Genomic DNA, 19,178 nt, shown 5'->3' with positions numbered 1-19,178 from the left:
ACACACGAGGATGTCCAGTGGTCTGTCTGGGACTGGGCATGGAGGCTGACTCTCTGTCCCTAAGATTAGGAACAGAAACAGGGTTTCTGTTCTCTCTCACCACTTCTGTTTATTGCTCTGAAGTAGCTCTAGGAAGTGGAATAAGGTCAGGTGACCTTTGCCATAGCCTCCACTGTATGATAAACCAGCAACTGTAAGCAAGCATATCCCTGAGGTCCATGAATTATTCTAGCAAATTCTCAAACCCAAGGAGAGTACTGTAGGGACTCCAATCAGCAGCTGGTCAGTGGAAGTGAGGCAGCCTCATGGGACCACACCTGGAACCTCTGAGATCTGACACAGACTCAAGAGTGTCAAGATGGAATTCTAGGGGCCAGAGCAGGAGTACAGCAGGTAGGGCACTTGCTCTGCATACAGATGACCTGGGTTGGATCCCTGGCATTCCATATGGTCCCCTGAGCACTGTCGGGTGTGGCCGCCAAACAAGAACCAAAAAATAAAACAATTTTAAAAAGGAATTGTACAGAACGGCAGGATCCCCCAGTGGAATCCCAGAGCTGCAGGATGGCCAGAAAACTCACACACCTGGTGCAGCAGTACAATAAGGGGGAATCCCGGGAGAAAAAGGCAGACGGGTGTGTTTTTTTCCAGACACCCATGTTATCCTCAGGAGGATTTGCTTGTCACATTTGTGAGTGAGGGCTACAGAGGAAGAGACCAGGGTGACACCAGCTCCCGTGACTAGCCCCAGGAACCCCTACGGAACTCACTGCTTTGGTGACACCCTGAATACAACCCGACCCGACCCTGCCTGGCCCTGCCCCCCAGCCAGCCTCTCAGCCTGCAGTGAGAGTGAGTGAGCAGCTGGCAAACCACGGAAGGTTCCAGAGCCGCGCTGTGGGGGAGACCCAGAGAGGCTCTGGTTCTGGACTGCCCAGTCTTTGCAGCAGGATGCTCGGGGGAGCAGTGGAGCACGACTTCCCCTGTGTCATGCACTGCAGGATGTTGGGAGTGAAGAGCTGAACCCAAACACCAGCATGGAGCCCTGGGGGCGGGCCGAGTCTACCTCCTTCTAATGGGACTTGGAAGGGAAGAATTCTCGGCCTTTCCATCCGAGGGGTGTAGCCCCAACCGCTCTGGCATCACGGCATTGGTACGAATGGGTGCATCGCCACCAATAGAACAGGTATGTCCTCGCAGCTAACGAACTCTACACACAGGTACTGTGGGGACAGCCCAGCACTGCTAACAGGGGATGGTGTGGATTCATCAAGAACAATTCTGCTGAGAGTTTGATCAAACGCTGGGCCTCATGCATGCAATGAGCCACATCCCTGATCCCTAGCCTTTTTCTGTCGGTTGAACTGGTTCCACCATCACATTCATTTATTCAACACGCATTGACTGAGCCAGCGGCTACGAGAAACACTGGGGCCACAGGCAACAACAGTCCTTGGGCTCACTAAGTCCCTCTGCCTCATCCTCTGTCTCATACCTGCAGCTCCAACCATCAGCACCTGCGAGGCTCCAGGCAGCTCCCCTGTCCCACCCCACCCTGCCCGCTCACATCTGCCTGCTTTTTCCCACCCGGGCATCTCTGACCTTCACACCGTTTGGGGGTTGCAGTTAAAATGCGATTTCCCTTTTCCTGGCCAGAGACAGACGCGAAGATGAAAGGGTCGGCAGGTGCCAACCAGCACAGAATGGCTTTGCGTGTCCCCGTGACTCAGGAGCAGAGGGGTCTGTGGGCTGTAAACGTCCAGGCCCACTAGCAGGATGGGCCCAGCAGCTCCTCAGACATAGAGCGGAAGTCGACGTGAGAGAGCCTTGATCTGCTAGTGAAATCACTGAATAAATCAATGAAAGCGGCATGGTGTTGGTACCAAGAACCATTGCCATATGACTTCCTTTCCTCTGAAAGGAAGTCATATGGCAATGTCAAAAAATGTTTTCATAGACGCTGGAGTGATAGTACAGTAGACAGAGGGTATGTCTTGCACACGGCTGACCCAGGTTCAATCCATGGCATCCCACCAGGAGCAATTCCCCAATGCAAAGTAACTCCTGAGTATCGATGGATGAGAACCAAACACACATACACGCACGCACACACGCGCACACACAACACACACACACACACACACACACAAATACTGTCAAGCTCCAAGGGCTGAGTATAAGAGTCCCGGCTTTGATCACCAGCACCACATGGTCCCCCGAGGACCGCTGGGAACACCCCCAGAGAACCAACCTTTGAGTAGTCCCTAAGCACCAACTGGCCATGGACACAACTCCCTCCCCTCAAACACATCACGCCAGCCTGGGGAGACAGAGCAGAGGGCTGAGTGCAGGCTTTGCCCGTGGGAGCCCGGGTTCTGTCCCCACTGCATGGTCCCCAGAATATGCTGGGAAGAGACCCCCAGGCACTACCAGGGATGTGGTCCCCAATACAAACTAAATGAGGGATGCCCAGGGTGGTGAGAGGGGAAGAGTAATTTGGAAGAGGGGTTTCGTAAGAGCTAAGAGTCGGGGCTCAGGGCCCCAACACACAGTAATACTTTACAAATATTAGCAGCTTGATAGTCCACATCAAGCTGATATAAAAATATCCAGGATAGAGGAACACGCCTGGGGGGCTTAGTTGGCTGTTACTTCTAGTCTGTCCAGAAAAACACTGTCCTCTAACCAGCTGCCACTCGGGCCCCAAGGACACCAGCACCCAGGCTGGGCTGTGGGGTGGGGGCTCCATTTCCCGACTGGGGCTCCTTCCACCTCCCCACCCCACCAGCAGCTACTATTCCTGAGGCTGTGCGTCAGGCGTCACTCACGCGTGTCACTGGAACAGCACAGAAAAGGAAATTTTTCTTTGGCAGCCGGAGCGGTAACTTCATCTTTATTTATACTGCTCATCTCTTTCATCAGATGCTGCCGTGGCCTCAGCTGACGGGCCCTTTACAGGAACACGGGCAAGCTGATGAGGAAGAGGACCCAGAACAAACCTCTCCGTCCCGGGCACGAGGGGCTCATGGGCTCTGGTCTGACCCGTCAGCAGATTCAGTTCCCCAGCAGTTCTGGGGTCTTTCTCCCCACCTTGCTGGCCACCCCCACGCTGACTCTCCTTCCCGCCCAGGGCAACATCAAGTCCTGTTCCCACTTCGGCCTGTGCCAGGTCTTGTACAGAGTTCACCCGTTTTGGGGCAGCCCCTGTGGCCGTTGTCCCGAGGGAGCCAAGTTCACTGTGCTCGCCTCAGGGTCAACCAGACATGGTTTCAGCTACACACGCCCGTGATGGGACTGGAGCGGACAGCTGTGCCCGTGTGCTCTCCGCAGGGGACCCTACTCACAGGACACTGGAACTCGGTTTATACCATCACACACTCTCCTGGCCATGGGAAGGAAGGAATCCCTGCTCTCTCAAAATCAGTATGCACGACGGTTTCGGGAGTGATGGGAATCAAAAGTCTGGAGGAAGGAAGGGGTGTCTGCCCGTCTGTGAATAACAAGCGCATGACACAGGTCCCTTGGGGTCATGCACGGCAGCAGAACACTGGCTGGCACAGCCCCGGGCCCCTCCCGGCCTCTTCCCTGGCGTGCGGCTGCTCGAGGGAACAGCCGAGAACACCCAGCCGGCTCCTGTTCCCTGCGGCTGAGGCTGAGGTCACTAGCGGTCACATCCTGCCCAGGCTCTCGGCTCCTGGCTCAGAAACGGCAGGGAAAAAGCAGTCTGTGTGCTGAGGTGAGGCTCTGAAGCACCAGGGAATCTTCTCTGCCCGCCTCCCGACCCCTCCTGCCTTCACCTGTCCCCGCCTGGCCACCTGCCTCGAGATACACAGTGAGGACACCCGCACACCTGCCATCCAGGGATCCGCCTCGGCAACCCCCACAGGTGGGCAGGGCGGTGCCAGCCCACCCCTCTCCTCTCGTGCCCTGGCAGGGCCTTTCCTCTGAGCTCACAGCCCCTGAGTGCCCCGGGACTCTGAATACTCATTTTCCCACCAGGAAGGGACTGCCACCTCCCAGGGTCTGCAAAGGATCCATCAGCACCACAGTGGTCTGCCTGCCCCTGCCAGAGGGTTCCGAGGAGGCCAGCCTGGGAGTAGGGGGACAGAGCTCCAGCACCATCCCTCTGGGCTGGGGTCCCGTCACCAGGCTGCAAGCACCGAGTGCCCCCCCCACACACACACACAGTGGTTAGCACAGTGCCGCTGCTCCAATTTTCCACCGACTAGAAAAGGCTCGAGGAGCAACAGTACGAGCAGGGAAGGCACTTGCCTTGCCCACAGCCGTATTCAGTCCCCAGCACCACCTATGGCCCCTGAACACCACCAGGAGTGATCCTTGAACACAGAGCCAGAAGTACACCCTGAGTATGGCCAGGTGTGGCCCAGAAATCTAAATTAATTAATTTAATCAAGTTTAAGGGGCTGGGAGTCACAGCACGGCGGGTAGGGGGCTTGCCTTGTACGCGACCCATCAGGGCTCAACCCTTGGCACCACATACGTCCCCCCCCCAACTGAGCCCTGCCAGGAATGGCAGAGAGCCAGGAGTAAACCCTCTGCACCTCCCCCTCCCCGCAGCATACTTCTCCGACCCCCACACAGGGAAGACGGAGTGACGCCGTCCACAGCACCCTAGGGCTCACCTGACTGACAAGTCAGGACCCCACCAATCACAGGGGGCGGTCCCTGAAACCATCCTTGGAGGCCTCTGTGCAGGACAGACAGGGGTCTCCCCATAAGCCATGGCGGGTGCATCTAAGCAGCCACGCGCTTGGCAGGAGGGACCCCAAGAGGGACGCAGTGATGGTAGGCGGCTGCCACTGTTCATTCACCAGCAATCCTCACCAGTCACACCACGGGGGGGTGGGGGGGGACGGAAACCAACGTCCTGTTTTCAAGTGTCACGTTCAGATCAATGCTTCTTGCCCACCTGGGTCCCTGCAGACCCACTTCCCCAGCGGGGGCCAATCTCACCGGCTACCTCGGATGAGTCCTGACGCCCCGCTTCAGCGGAAATCAGCACCTGCACAACCCGATTCTCCACCGGCTCCTTCGCAGCCTCCGATGCCCAACGGGGTGTCACCACCTCCAGAAGCCTCCCCGGCATTCCAGAAGAGCCAGTCAAGATCATGAGATTTGGAGAGATGGGCCACCTTCCCCCTCCCAGTCCTGAGCTGTGAGATTCCTCCAGGGTGCAGGTGTGGGGAGGGGGGTTGCCTAGAGGGAAAACAAGAGCTGAGGAGCCCAGCTGGCAGGGGGGGGGGTTGGGGGGGTGGGAGGGCCCTTCCCTCTATTCCCCTCTGTGCAGGGCAGCAAAAGCGCTGGCGGCTGGGTGCAGACACCTCGCACTGCAGGGGCTCTGCTAAGCTCCCTACCCACTGACAATCCCAGCTCCTCACGCCCAGACCCACTGTGCAGCGTGGAGCAACAACCGGATGGTGAGAAGGGAGGCGTGGAGGAGTCTCGCCAGCAAAGAGGCTCTCGGAGACCATCCTTCCTGCGACCAAGCAGGAAGCACGTGGCTCCCGGGCCCCACCGTGTGTGAGCAGCACAGCGCTGGGAGAAGGGCGCCCGGAAAAGCATCAGGCAGGCAACGGGGAGAAAATAAATGATCCTCCAACTGCTACCTACTTTCTCACGCTTTACAAGGAATTCCAAAACCAACGCTCCAAACAAATCCATCCAAGTGGAAAATAGCCACATCGTTAAACTTCACATAAAGAACAGAAACTGCATGAGCGAGCTTTTAAAGGCAGACCATTTTACACAACACAGGTCATAAACACCTTTTCTTTTGCCAACCACAAACGCCCTAAAGACTTGAAGCGTTATTCTATGACTGAACACAGTCATGAACAACTTTGTACCTGTGTATCTCACAGCGATTCGATTAAAAACAAAGAAAAAAAGACCTGAATCAAGTGCTTTCAAGGGAATCTGCATGGTTTAAAAAAAATTAAGTGCCTTGGGGGTGGGAAGTTGCCATGTCGAGGTGTCTGTCCTGGGCCAGGGTTTTCGGAAGCCCACACGTGGCCAGTCAGCAGGCAAAGTTCATTACCAAGTTTCTTACGGATCAAGAAGGTGTTAGTTTTAAAAATGAACTATTTCTAATAACTTCCACCTACGTGAAATTAACTGTCTTTTCGGTCTAAGGAATCCCCATGTTCTACCCAGAGTTCCCAACTATGAAACACCGATTAAGGCCAACATGACACATCTCCCTCGTGCAGAATCTCCAAAAGGCAAGCTCAGGTGAGCTCTGGCAGGCGCTTAGCCATGTTTTTTTTTTAACCAATTTTTTGTCCTTCCCCCACCCGGCACCCAGCAGTGCTGACACACAGACAGCCGAAGGGGAGAGCTTGCATGCCTGCACACCTTCTGGGCTGTCTTTCCAGCAGGGCTATGGCTGGGGGGTGGCCCTTGTTCAACCCCAGGGGGTCCCTGAAAAAAACCGACTCTGCTGTGTCAGTGACAGCCAGACGCTCCACGGGAAAAGGCAAGGGGGGCTGGGCCATGCACTGCCCGGCTCCACCGTGCCCGGGCCCCGCGCCACCCCGCGGGCAGACCCTGGGAGGGGGCTGATGGCGCATGGACCCGAGTTTCCCCGCGTCCTTCCAGAAAGCTCTTCATCCTGGTACCGCAACCCCCTCCCCGGGGCCCGCCCGAGCACAGGGACGGGGGTTTCCCGGGGCTCCCCGCGCGCGCGGCGCTGACATCAGCGGCCCGCGTGGCCGGATCCCGCCGGGCGGGGCAGCACTAACCCTTCTTAAATTTATTCAGGCAGCCCGAGCTGCAGAAGGAGCGCACGGAGGCCGTCTCCCAGCAGCCGCGTCCCTTCATCCCCGCCGCGGGGCGGCCTCCGGGCCGCGGGGCGCTACATGGCGCCGGGCCCGGGGAGGCTCGCCCGGACGCGCGCGCAGCTCGGCGGGCCGCCCGGCGGAGGCGGCGCGCGGGCGCTCGCGGGGCCCCGGCGCCGCGTTACCACAATGCACCACTGCTGCCCGCCGCCCGGTGCACGAGGCAGTTAACCCCGTCGGCGCCGCGGGAGCCCAGCTCCAGGCGGCTGAACCCCACCCCGCCCCCACCCCGCGCACCCCCGCCCTCGGGCAAGGCGGCCGTGCGTCTGCCTGCCCCGGAGAGACACCCTCAACCCCCACATGCCAGAGCACCAGGAACCGAGCACCCAGCCGCCCCCGTCCGCACGTCACGTTTGCACGCGCACCCCCGAGCGAGCGCGGGCGCCTCCCCCTGCAGCAGCGCGGCCGGCGTGGCTCGGGTTCCACGGCACAGGTGCCCTTGAGAGGCGCGAAGCACGTGCGAAACGGGGACCAGGGAAATCGGGGTCACTTCGGCGGCTCGGTCCCTCCCTGAAGCTTCCGGGGCGGCGAGTGCACCTGTAACGGGCCACCTGCAGCCACCTGTCCACCTGTCCCCAAGGGAGGCAACAGGCGGGAGGGCTGCAGGCCTCCCCGAACTCTCCCCGTCCAGCTGCCTGCAGGGCTTCCGCGTGGGCTACTGATGCCCAGAAAAACACTGAGATCGCGATGGCGCCCCAGACCCGTGTCCCCACCACCCTCACCCCTGTTCTGGACAGAAACGTGGAATCTGTCTGTCCACCTTGCCACCTTGGTCCCTCAAACCCAGGCTGGAGCCACAGGGCAGCGGGTAGGGCGCTTGCTTTGCACGTGGCTGACCTGGGTTCCGTCCCTGGCACCCCATATGGTCCCCTGAGCCCCGCCAGGAGTGATCGCTGAGTGTAGAGCCAGGAGTCAGCCCTGAGCATCACCAGGTGTGGCCCACCACCACCACCACCCCGCAACCACCAAAAAGAAAATTTAAAATAAAACACCCCCAAAACCAAAAAAAGTTTATTGACAAATCCTGACTCCAGAGCCCACAGACTCCATCATCCTCCTGCCCTCCCCCCCACCCCACTTGCCATGCACACTCCCAGGCCTGCCTCCACAGGTCTCCACTCTCTGCCAGAGCCTGGGATGTCAGGCCCTGTCACTGTCCCCCTCAGAGGCCTCCCAGACCCCACGGCAGGACCCTCACCTCGCCCCCCCACCCCCAATACCATGCTGACCTCTTGGCCTGAACACACAGCGGCCACAAGGCCATCCTAGCCCGGTCACTGGCCTTGTTATTTTGGGGGGAATGGTTCACTCGTATGCAGTTATTCAGGGGGCTCGGGGGCCACCCCCAGAAATTCTGGGCCAACCAGGCTGGGGGTTCAATGAGACGGCCTGAGATGTGGTGAAAGGGATTCCCAGGGCTGCCCTGGTCATACGCAGGAACTCTGGCTGCACCCAGCGATGAAGGGGGGGCATGGGCTGCTGGGAACAGAACCCAGGGTGCGCGCTCACTCCTGCGCTCTCCCCGCCCCTCACTGACGGTTTGTGCCTTTCCCAGTGCTCACAGCCTCTGTGCCCTGAGACCGAGTTTTTAACATCTGTCCAGACCTGACAAAACCCTCGCCACGAGCTCCTTGAACCGCCTTTAGCACAGGGAACTAACCGAGAAAGAACTGATTGCTTTTCGTGGACTTCAAAGTTTTCCGATCTACAATGACGCTCCTGTTATCCCAGGTAGCCGACTCGGGGAAGGGGGTCCCCTTTCCAAGCCTTTAAAGCAAACGCACACTTCTCCCACCCTGGGACTTCATCCTCGGCAGTGGCGCTCGATTCAGGGAGCCCCGAGATCTAAGGCGCACAGCAGTTCTGGGCCTTGGGCTTTGTTGTTCTGTGAATAAAGTGGCCTCGCCAGCGACGGGAGGGGTCGCTGGGCTACCTGTTGCAGTGCTGGGGTGCTATTTAGTGCCAAGGATGAAACTTGGGGCTCCCACATGCAACACAAACTCTCCGCACCTTTGCACTATCTCCCCCTGGCCTCGGGCCTTGGTGTTCTGTGTTTTTCTCGCTGCAGAATGAAGAGCATAATAATGATCCATATGCCCCCCCAGGACGGGAAGGCTGAGTGCCAGGCCCTGGCTAACGGCTACCCCTGCATTTCCCATTCAAACCCCCACCCCCACCGCCACACGGCCCTCTGCGGTAGGATCCACCAGTTCCCTCTTGCACAGATGCGCAGACTAAGGTACTGGGGGAAAGTGACCTGCCCAGGGCGACCAAGCTTTGAACTGGCCTGTTCTGGCTGACCTCCAAGGCCACCCTCTGAACCATACACTCCGGAGTCCCTTCCACAGTGACTGCTGCCAGGGTCCCCGAGGCTGAAGAGAGAAAAGTAAGGGAATTCGGAAACCATGTCCCAAATGCTTTGGGAACTGTTCGCCTGGAGGGTTCGCACACGCAGAATTGATTTTGAATTTTATTTCTATTTGTATTGTTTCGGCTTGAGGGCCACAGCCAGCTGTGCTCTGGGCTTGCTTGCTTACTCCGGGATCATTGCTCTGGAGTCCCTCCCGGTGGCGTTGGGTAGCAAACCAGATGAACCGCATGCTCCTTATCATCGCTGGAGCCCCTGATTCAACTTTTGATAGCGGCCTCCCCAGTGGGGCTCAGGGCACCTGGGGGCCACTCCAAGTGACACATGAGGGCCACCCTGGCAGTGCGCAGGTACCCCCCGGGTTACTCTGTGGTGCAAGGGCACAAGCAAGGCATGTGCTCCACCCCTGCCCCCAGCCCAGGACAGTCAGCCAGACACTTTGAGCATCGTGGGCTCCAGAAGCCGGAAGAACCTCAGGAAAGCAGAGCTGGGAAAGGGGGCACCTCGTGCCATGCGCACAGCTGTGGAGGGATGTCAGGGTGACACATCCTGCTCACTCTGCCCGCTCTACCCTCACCAAGTGCCACCCAGACAGCTGCGTAATGCAGAAGTGGGAGCAAACACATGTGGGGTAGGGGGCACACAACAGAGCCATGTTCCCCTGCGTGGGCACTACCTTTTCCCCTCCCCGCCCCGCCCCTCACCAAGCTGGAAAAATGATAGGGGTGGGGGTGGTCGTAGCCTCAGGGACAGCTGGGAGGAGCTAGATTTCCAGGGGGCACTGAGTGGTTTTTTCCCTGAAAGGGGACGGCACATGGTGTCTGCAGAGAACAATGAACAACCACCACCCCCCCAAAAAATAATACACATCATATTAGTTATTTTAACTTAGTAAACATGTTAATCATATCAATAACGGTCAGTTGGTGTTCAGGGAAACACTTCACATATCTAAAACGGAGCTTAGCAGCCTGTCAGACGGACGCTGATTCTTTGGGGGAAACAATGGGCTGGAAAGTCTCAGCTGACCCAACAGGGAGCAGAAACGAAGCACGGGGGGACCTCACAGCCGTGTGTCCCCACCAGTCTCCCTCCCATCACAAGTGGAGGATGAGGGCCGGAGCGATAGCACAGGGGGCGGGGCACGTGCCACGCACACAGCCGGCCTGGATTCCATCCGCAGCACTACATACGCCCCCCCCCCCCCCCCCCGCACCACCGGGAGCGAGCCCTGGGCAGAGACAAGAGCAAGCTCTGCGCCCCGCCGGGTGTGTCCCGAAAGACAGAAACAAGTGCAGGGTGAGACTGAAGCCCAGCCCTGCCTCTGCTCCCCCGGCAGGCCCTCCACGTGGCATGTGTCTCCAGGACACTTCTAGGGGGCAGGCCCTCCACACCCTAAAATGAACAAGTGCACAAACTGCACAATTCCTGAGACCCACTTGCCCCCAGTGCTCTGTGCCAGCACCCCTGGGGGCAGCTATGACCATCCCTCCGAGCTCAAGGTCCTTGACTTGGTGCCACGGAAGTCCCGGGCCCCACTTCCTTGGCCACGCGGCACCCTTACAGCTGCTCCCTCCGGCCAATACTCTCAGCGGGACTGTAGCCCTCTCCTGGCTCTTGCCTCTCTATCTCCCACATGTCCCCAGGACTGGGAGTCTCTGCTGGCCCTCCCAGAACATGGAGTCATAAAGAAAAGGTCGCCCCGAGGGCAGGATAGGGTCTTGGTGGCCACCCGGCAGGGCCCTGCGAGCCCCACGACCCAGTGCCTGCCCAGCGGATGGGAGGACGGATTCTCCGGGAGTGATTCCCAAGGAGCAAGGGGGCCTGCAGCAGGCATGTGGCAAAAACTGAGACGTCACCTTGGATCTGACAGCAGCAAATGTTTATTTTCTCTACTAAGCAGAGTCTCAGGGAGCCGTTTATAGAGTTCTGTACGCAGCGGATGCCACTGGAATCAGAGATCATGTTTTCAAACAGGTGGAGGGCCAGGGAGACAAAGAAGGGTAAGGCTGGCACTGCATGTAGCTGGCCCTGGTTTGAGTCCCCGAGACAACAGATGGTTCCACAAGCACCAACACAGTGATCCCTGAGCACAGAGCCAAGAGTAAGCCTTCAGACCACTAGATGTGACTCCCCAAAACAAAAACAACAAAATTAATAAATAAAATAAAATAAATAACATAAAAAGGCTGGGACTGGAGCGGTAGTACAGAGGGGAGGGCATGTAGCCTCACATGTGGCCAACCTGAGTTCGATTCCAGCACCCCATATGGTCCCCCGAGCCTCACCAGGAGTAATTCCTGAGTACAGAGCCAGGAGTAAGCCCTGAGCATTGCTGGGTAAGACCCACAAACAAACAAACCAGTAAAAGGTAATATAAAATAAAATAAGATGGAAAAGATAAATTATGCAATATTTTTAATTGTGCAGTTTTAACTGTGCATATAGAAGCACGATAAAATACTGGGTGCGGAGGGGAACTTCCTCAAGCCTGGGCTCCTGAAATGTCCTGGTTTCTTTCTGCTGTGGGCTCCCATTTGTCTGTCCCCCCACCCCAGACTGGACAGTCCTAGCGGGACGAATACGGTCTTTTCTCATGATGCTCAGCGTGGTCCAACACACAGGACGAGCTCACGAGTAAAGAGATGAAAGCAAACTCATAAATCATCAGGAGCCCCCCGGGGACCTGCCAGCACACCCACACCATCTCCTTGCCTTTGCAAGCTCCTGCTGCTCCCCACATCCCTCACATGCAAGTCAGCACGCTGACCCCTTCCCTTCGGAACCCACGTGTTGGAACCCTGGCACGGAACATGCTGGGAACACACAGAGTTGATCAGAGGCTTGGAAAGGCCACAGGAGCAAGAACTGACAGTAGCTCCCTGGCCTGAGCTGAGCCCCCAGTGCGTCTGGATTGAGGGACCTTCATTTCCCTCTAGAGCCCCCGTCTCATCACGGATGCGTGTCCAGGATGCACAGGAGAGAGACGCCCACCTTCCCTGTGTGTTCTGCAGAATCAAGTTCCCAAGGGTCCGTCTCGCCTCCCTGCTCCTGAGGCCAGCAAGAGGCCCTGTAGGCCAGCAGCGTTCTAAGAACAGCCATTGGCATCCCTGCCACCTGCCAGCACCCTGGATCAACTGTTCTGCACCAAAGCCAAAGAATTAATTCGTGAGCCATTCATGAAAATGTGTGGCTAGGCAATTCAAATAAACGTCCAGGGGGAAGCCATTGCCGATGTATCGCTGAGGAGTCTTAGAACAGAAAATGGAATGGAGGAGAGCACATCATTCATACCAGTTGGGGCAAAGAAGGGGCGAATGTGACAAGCGAGACTGGAGCAACAGGACAGTGGCTGACCCGGGTTAGATCCCCAGCACCCCATATGCCCCGAGCCCTGCCAGGAAGAATTCCTGAGCGCAAAGCCAGGAATAAGCCCTGAGCACTTCTGGTGAGGTAGAATCCTCCAGTCTCCCTACCCTCCACAAAAAGGTGACGCGTGTTCCTTAGGACTGTGACACTGCTAGGGCAGCCCAGGAGGCGAGAGGCACCTCTCGGAAAGCTGAGCCCGGCAGGCTTGACTGCCGGGAGCCAGCCAGCATGGCAGCGCAGGGCATCTCTGCACCTGCATTCGGAAGGGGTGGTCGCCTGAGTAACAGGTACTTCCAGGTCAGAGCCCACCTGGCACAACTGATGACACAGGCCCCTTCTCATCCCCTTCTGCTCCAAAAGTGGCCCCCGTGGGCCCCCACAATTGCTAATGTCCATCACTGACAGAGGCCTTTGGTAGCTGAAATCTAAAATACCACCTTCTCCCACCAATCCTTCAAGATAATCCAAAAGCTGGAATTACTATTTCACTGTTTTCCCCACACACACAGCCACTTAAAAAAAAAAAAGAAAATAACAACAACAAAAAAAGGTATTTGAAACACAAATACATTGCAGAATGCTTGCCCCCTTTGCTATTATTATTATTTTTTTTTTGGTTTTTGGGTCACACCCGGAGATGCACAGGGGTTACTCCTGGCTCTTCACTCAGGAATTACCCCTGGCGGTGCTCAGGGGACCATATGGGATGCTGGGATTCGAACCCGGGTCGGCCGTGTGCAAGGCAAATGCCCTACCCGCTGTGATATCGCTCCAGCCCCCCCTTTGCTATTATTAAGTGGTAGTGATCCCTAAGTGCTGAGCCAGGAGTAAGTCCTGAGCACCACTGGTTGTGGCCCAAAAACCCGAGTAATAATAATAACCAAAACCAAAGTGGGACAAAGTAAAGCTACCTGAAATAGTCCAAATGGATTTAATTAAGAACCCCTAAGGTCAGTAGGATTACAGTGAGGTAAAAACACTCGATGGCAGGGAAAAATGTGCATGATCATTTCATGAAGACTGGGGGGGGCACCCCCGACAGTGCTCAGGGGCTATTCCCAGCTCAGTGCTCAGGATTCACCCCTAGAAGCACTTGGAAGGCCATGTGGTGCTGAGAATCACACCTGGGGCTCCCACATGCAAAGCATGCACTCCAGTCCTGGAACCATTCCCTCTGCCCTTCACAAAGAGATCTTATCATTTCCCCAGGTGCTGCCACCCTGACTCAGTAACCCAATGCTGGGAATATTCCCTGGGAAATGATTCAAGAGAAGCAAAGAGCTTCCAGTTCAGACACTCAGCACATCGTCATAAAGAGAAATGGAATTGCTCGAAAGGGGCTTTGAAATAGGAAACGATATCAACTCAGGGGTCTAGTACACACCCATTAACAGGACCAAGATAAAAACAAAGCAACAATCAAGTGGAACATGGGATTTGATTCCTGATTTCTGATTCCATGGGATGGAAGAGGCAGGGCATGAAGAGCTGGGTGAGAATGATGCCAAAGGCGTGGCATCCTAGTACTTGTGCAAAGAGGGGAAGGGGCTGTGCATTACTCAGCAAGTTTTATGAGGCTGTGTGATTGCAGGGGTGTTGCCTGCATTCTGGACGTTCTTTGCCTTCATGTGTGATCTTTATCACAGTCCCAATGTCCCTAAAAGCCCAAGTTACATTCTAACAATTGAACGTTGGTAAAACTTTTGCCTAGGGGATGAAAGAATGTGGAGAAGAACTGTATGAGTCATGAGGACAAAGGACAGAGGCCATGAGCGGGCGGGGGCCCCCAATAAACTTATCCGCAATCAGGAGCCCCGCAGAGACCGGGTATTCAGGGTCAGATGCAGAGCCCGAGATCAAATCTGCAAGCTGTGCATGGACTGACTTTCTAAGCAAGCGCAGGAGCGTCTCTGAGCCTCAGACCCTAATTCCATCCAAAGGGCACTATTTATGTCTCCCTATTTATGTCATCCTATTTATGTCTCCCTCCCCCACATTCTTGGAAAACCAACACTGCAGTACTGCAGAATGTGATCATGTTCTGAGACGGAGCCTTGGAAAAGGTTATTAAGGTAGAAGGAGGTCATGGACGCAAGATCTCATCCAGTTGGCCAGTGTCCTTCAAAGACACACACACAAAGACTGCGGTGAACAGCTGGAGCCGAGACAAGAACATAGACAGCTACAAGCCCAGGGGAGAGGCTGCAGGTAAAACCAAACCTGTGGTGACCTTGACCTTGGACCTCTGGTCATTCTGACTGGGTAGGCCACGCAGTCCTACCCAACGCAACAAAAGGGTTGAACACACGAATCTACCACAGGGCAGGGTTTGTTATGGCAGCCTGCACATTCTAATAACTGGCACCACTCTGCAGAGCCATTAAGATCACCTCTCTAGCAGAGGCAAGGCCAGAAAAATATCCAGGAAGGTAATGCAGGAGGTAAGGTGCTTGCCTTGCATGCGGCCAACCCTGGTCCAATCCCTGGCACCACCTATGGTCTCCTGAGCACTGCAGAGTGTGGTCCCAAACAATGAGACAAACAAAATACAGGTGAAGAATGCCGCACCAGGGGCAGACCAAGACCCAGAACCCAGGCCTGTGCAGGAAGAGGGAATCCCAATGCCCACCAATGAACTATGAGGCCCTGCCAAGGTCAGCTTGCTCTGGGGTCCTCAGGACAGCCAGGGAGAGGTGGAGCATGATGGGCGGAACCACCTTAGTGATGACAAATTTAAAGATCACTGAAGTTAGGGGTTTTGTTCCAAGAGCAAGCAGAGACAAGAGGAGAGGCAGAATGCCTCCAAAGCTTTAAGCCTCCTAGCTCCACTTGCCCCCAGCACTGAAAAATACTTCCTAGGGCTGGAGAGATAGTACAGTTATTACGGCACTTGCCTTGCATGTGGTGGACCCCTGTTAGATTCCGGGCACCGGATATGCTCTCCCAGCACCACGGAGGGATCTCTGAGCACAGAGCTAGGAGAGAGCCCTGAGCATTGCTAGGAGCCCTGAGCATTGCAAAGCCCTGAGCATTGCCGGGTGTGGCTCCCAAAATAATGAAACCAAACAAAATAATTCCTGATTGCTAGATTTTTTTAAAAAAACATACATATGTTTGTAAAGACCATGGTACCACAGCCACCAGGAAATTAAATGATAAACCACAAAGAGAAAATACTTGCAGAATAAATATGTGACCAGCCAGAGAAGAGTCATAATGTATCAACATAGAAAGCACATACCTCTAAACTGTAAAATGCAATGGAGAGGAACACACAAATCGCAAAAAACAAATGATTGGTCAACACACAGATGCAAATATATCTAGCCTCATTGGCAATAAGTGCAATGAAAATTTCATCATTCCTTTTGACTGACAATGTTCATTTGTATTTATCATATATGTGTCCTTCTGATGTAGCAATTCCACTCTGAGAAACCCATGACCAAGATCCAGGTCAAAGAAGGTCCAGGTGTAGCGATAAAATGAACCAAACTGGCCATTGGCAGCGTATACCATAAGGAGTTAAAATATGCCATGAAATACTTTGCAATTCTTCGTTTTGTTTTTCTCTAAGTCACACCCTGCAGGGCTCAGGGGCTATTCCTGGCTCTGTGCTCAGGAGTGACCCCTGGTGGTGCTGGGGGATTCCAAACTGACAGGGTCAGTTGTATCAAGTCTCAACTGTGTGAGTGTATTAACGTATGCAGGGGAGAATATGCAACTGTATAGGGAAAAATCTAGAAAAAGAAAAAAGTAATGGGCGTGTTCATCTCTCAGGAGGTGAATGAGCTGAGGGGAGGTAATGGTGAATGACCGAATCTTACCCTCTGTATTGGCGAACTATCTCTTGGGTTTCCCAACGAAATGGAATCTTTCAAGAAACCAAGTGAAAGAAATGCAGCCAGATTGTCTCCTGTTCATGCCACAACCAATGAGATCTGACCACAGACCTCTAGGTCCGGCATGAAGGGGGTTGCATAAGGAGGGAAGTGGGGGCGGGGTGGATTCGGGGGCAGAAGAGCCCAGAAGTCACATCAGAGAGGCCACCACACCAGTGCACACAGACCAACCTGGCTGGCAGCATTCAGAGAGGGGCTGGAGTATTTGACGCACCCGTGGCACAATCCCCACGAGACAGAGGAGCAGAGCTGCCCATGGTGACGGGCCCTGCAAAGAACGGACACAGCTGCAAGTGGGAACAGGAGCGACGAGCCTCACCCGCTGCTGCCACCCCACCTCCCAACCCTGAACACCACTGCGCTGGCTCAGGGATGTGGTCCAAGAGATGCCCTCTCTCTGAAGGGGTCCAGGTACCTACCTACAACACACCTGCTTGGGGTTAGGTATGTCCAGGGAGACACAAGGAAAAGGACTTAAAGAAGGGACATGATGTCATGGGCAATTCAGACAGAAGATGCAGTGACAGGGCTGGAAAGATAGGCTGGAAAAACAGCCAGCAGCGAGTTTGCCTTGCATGCAGCGACTTGGATTCCATTTTCAGATTCCTGTATGTTCCCCTAAGCATCACGAGGAGTAATTCAGTTGGTGTGCAAAGCCAGAAGTAACCCCTGAGCACTGCTGGTATGGCCAAAAAACAAACAAAAACGGAGACACAGGACATACAGGAAGTAGACAGGGTGTGCTACTGCTTGGAAGTCATCCCTGTGCATGTGACGGCCTGGTCAGATGCCCAGGGAGGGGCCCTGAACTCCAACACCGACCGCTTCCTGCACCTAGTGTCACTCACCCTTGGTTCTCAAGTCCCCTCTGTCTGCTCCCTGCCCTGAATCTACAAACAAAATACCAGAAGGTCAGAAAGGTTAAAAAAGAATTAAGACAGGAACTTGAACTCAGATCTCTGTGTCTACAAAATTGGCCTTGTTCTCATTCCCTTGCATAGCTGTTGCCTCCGTCTCTTAACCTGGTTCCACCAAGAACCCAAGATCAGTTGCTTGCAACCAAATGACATGGAACATTCTTTATCATCTGCCTTGACCTTAAGAAATCCAGTCCAAAAGGTCTTCACAATCAGGGGCATATTCTGACACTGTACACAGATACTGCAAGTGTGGGACTTCTAAATAAAGTAGGTGAGCTAGACTAAGCTGTGTGTATATCTCCCAGGTCAACTGTCCATGCCATTTTCCTCAGTCACAGAGAACTAAAATACACCTTATTAATAAATTAATTTTGTTTTTTGGGTTACATCTGGCAATGCTTAGGGGTTACTCCTGGCTCTGCACTCCTGAATTACCCCTGGCAACGCTCAGGGGATGCTATGGGCTGCCAGAGATAGAACCCAGGTCAGTTAGTGTGCAAGGCAAACACCCTACCCACTGTATTATCGCTCTGGCCCCTCACCTAAATTATAGAGGAGGCTTTAAATTGCTCAGACTACAAATAAAAATAGATAGCCACATTGCATTGCAGGTCTGAAGCATAACACACACACACACACACACACACACACACACACACACGAACTTGATCTAGTTATGGAAAACTTTGGGGCTATAAATGTATTTTCAAAGCCAACTAGGGCAAAGCACAAAGACAGTGTTCTCCAGCAGTGGCAATGGCCTGCAGCTTAGCTGGCCTGCCACTGTAGCTTTTAGAGCTCATCACCCCCCCAACACACACACACACACACACACACACACACACACCAGAAACAAATCAGCAAAGATGTCAAAGTAGAACTATGAGTCAGCCATCCTAAAACAGCAGTCCATTCATTTGTCCACAAACGCAAGTGTTCAGCTGTTAGGTATAAAAAAAACCTACCTACATAAGACAAAAATACTTTTGGGGGGCGAGGTGGGCAAGAATAAGGCAAACACAGTACATGTGAGAGGTGCTGTGGGTATACTTTTTCCTCGCTACCTCTCCTCTCTACAGAACACTAAGCAAGGAAACAAATGGGACCCGGTGGCCCCATGGTCTGCCATGGGGAGGAATGCCACCGTGTTGGCATGCATTACCACCGGCACTGCAGCACCACTGCAGCTCACCCTGACCCTAAAACCAGCACATCACCCCCCACACCCCTACATCCTGACCCTCTCCTGCGTTTCATCAGTACCATCAGACATCTGATGATCCAAAGCAACTGCCCACCAGCATTGTCTCCCATGCACACAAGCTAGACTGGACACACAGAACCAAACACAGATCCAGCCTCCAGCACATGCCAGAGGCTTTACTTACATCCACCAAGTTACATCCAATCCATCAGGGGCCTGCCGAGGCTCAGAACTCAGCAACTCAATCACTCCAGGGCACGGGGCACTGGAGGCTGCTCTCTCTTCCTTCTGCCCTTTCACCTCCCCGGCACACCAAAATCCTTTGTCTGGAGAACAACTCCCCCCACCATCCACCGCCCAGAGCCCACCCGTCCACTTCTAGAGTCAAGAGGTCTGTCTGTCTGACCTTGCCAGGTGATGGAGATGGGAACCGTATGCTGGTGGGATCGAAGGCAGAGGTGACCCATCAGGTTTAAACACATCTCCCCCTTCGGCAGATGGCTCAGAGCAGGATGGGGGGAGGCCGCTTTAGGGACCACAGAAACCCCAAGCTCCTCT

General features: G+C 54.8%; 1 protein-coding gene across 3 annotated transcripts in view; it reads right to left on the bottom strand.

Annotated features, from left to right (window-relative positions):
* Window positions 1-19,178, bottom strand: part of OSBP2 (oxysterol binding protein 2) — a 131,222-nt gene that overhangs the window by 42,994 nt on the left and 69,050 nt on the right. Inside the window, exon 1 of one of the 3 annotated variants that reach the window (XM_004615558.2) lies at window positions 6,762-6,923. The exons of the other annotated variants lie outside the window; for them this stretch is intronic. Within the exon in view, the coding sequence (XP_004615615.1) occupies window positions 6,762-6,840 (79 nt within the window). The 5' untranslated portion in view covers window positions 6,841-6,923. Of the gene's footprint in view, window positions 1-6,761; window positions 6,924-19,178 lie in introns of those variants that run through there. 3 annotated transcript variants of the gene reach the window in all.

The sequence above is a fragment of the Sorex araneus genome, chromosome 9 (assembly GCF_027595985.1).
Source record: "Sorex araneus isolate mSorAra2 chromosome 9, mSorAra2.pri, whole genome shotgun sequence".
NCBI classification, from domain to species: Eukaryota; Metazoa; Chordata; class Mammalia; order Eulipotyphla; family Soricidae; genus Sorex; species Sorex araneus.
This window is presented reverse-complemented; position numbering and strand designations above follow the sequence as displayed.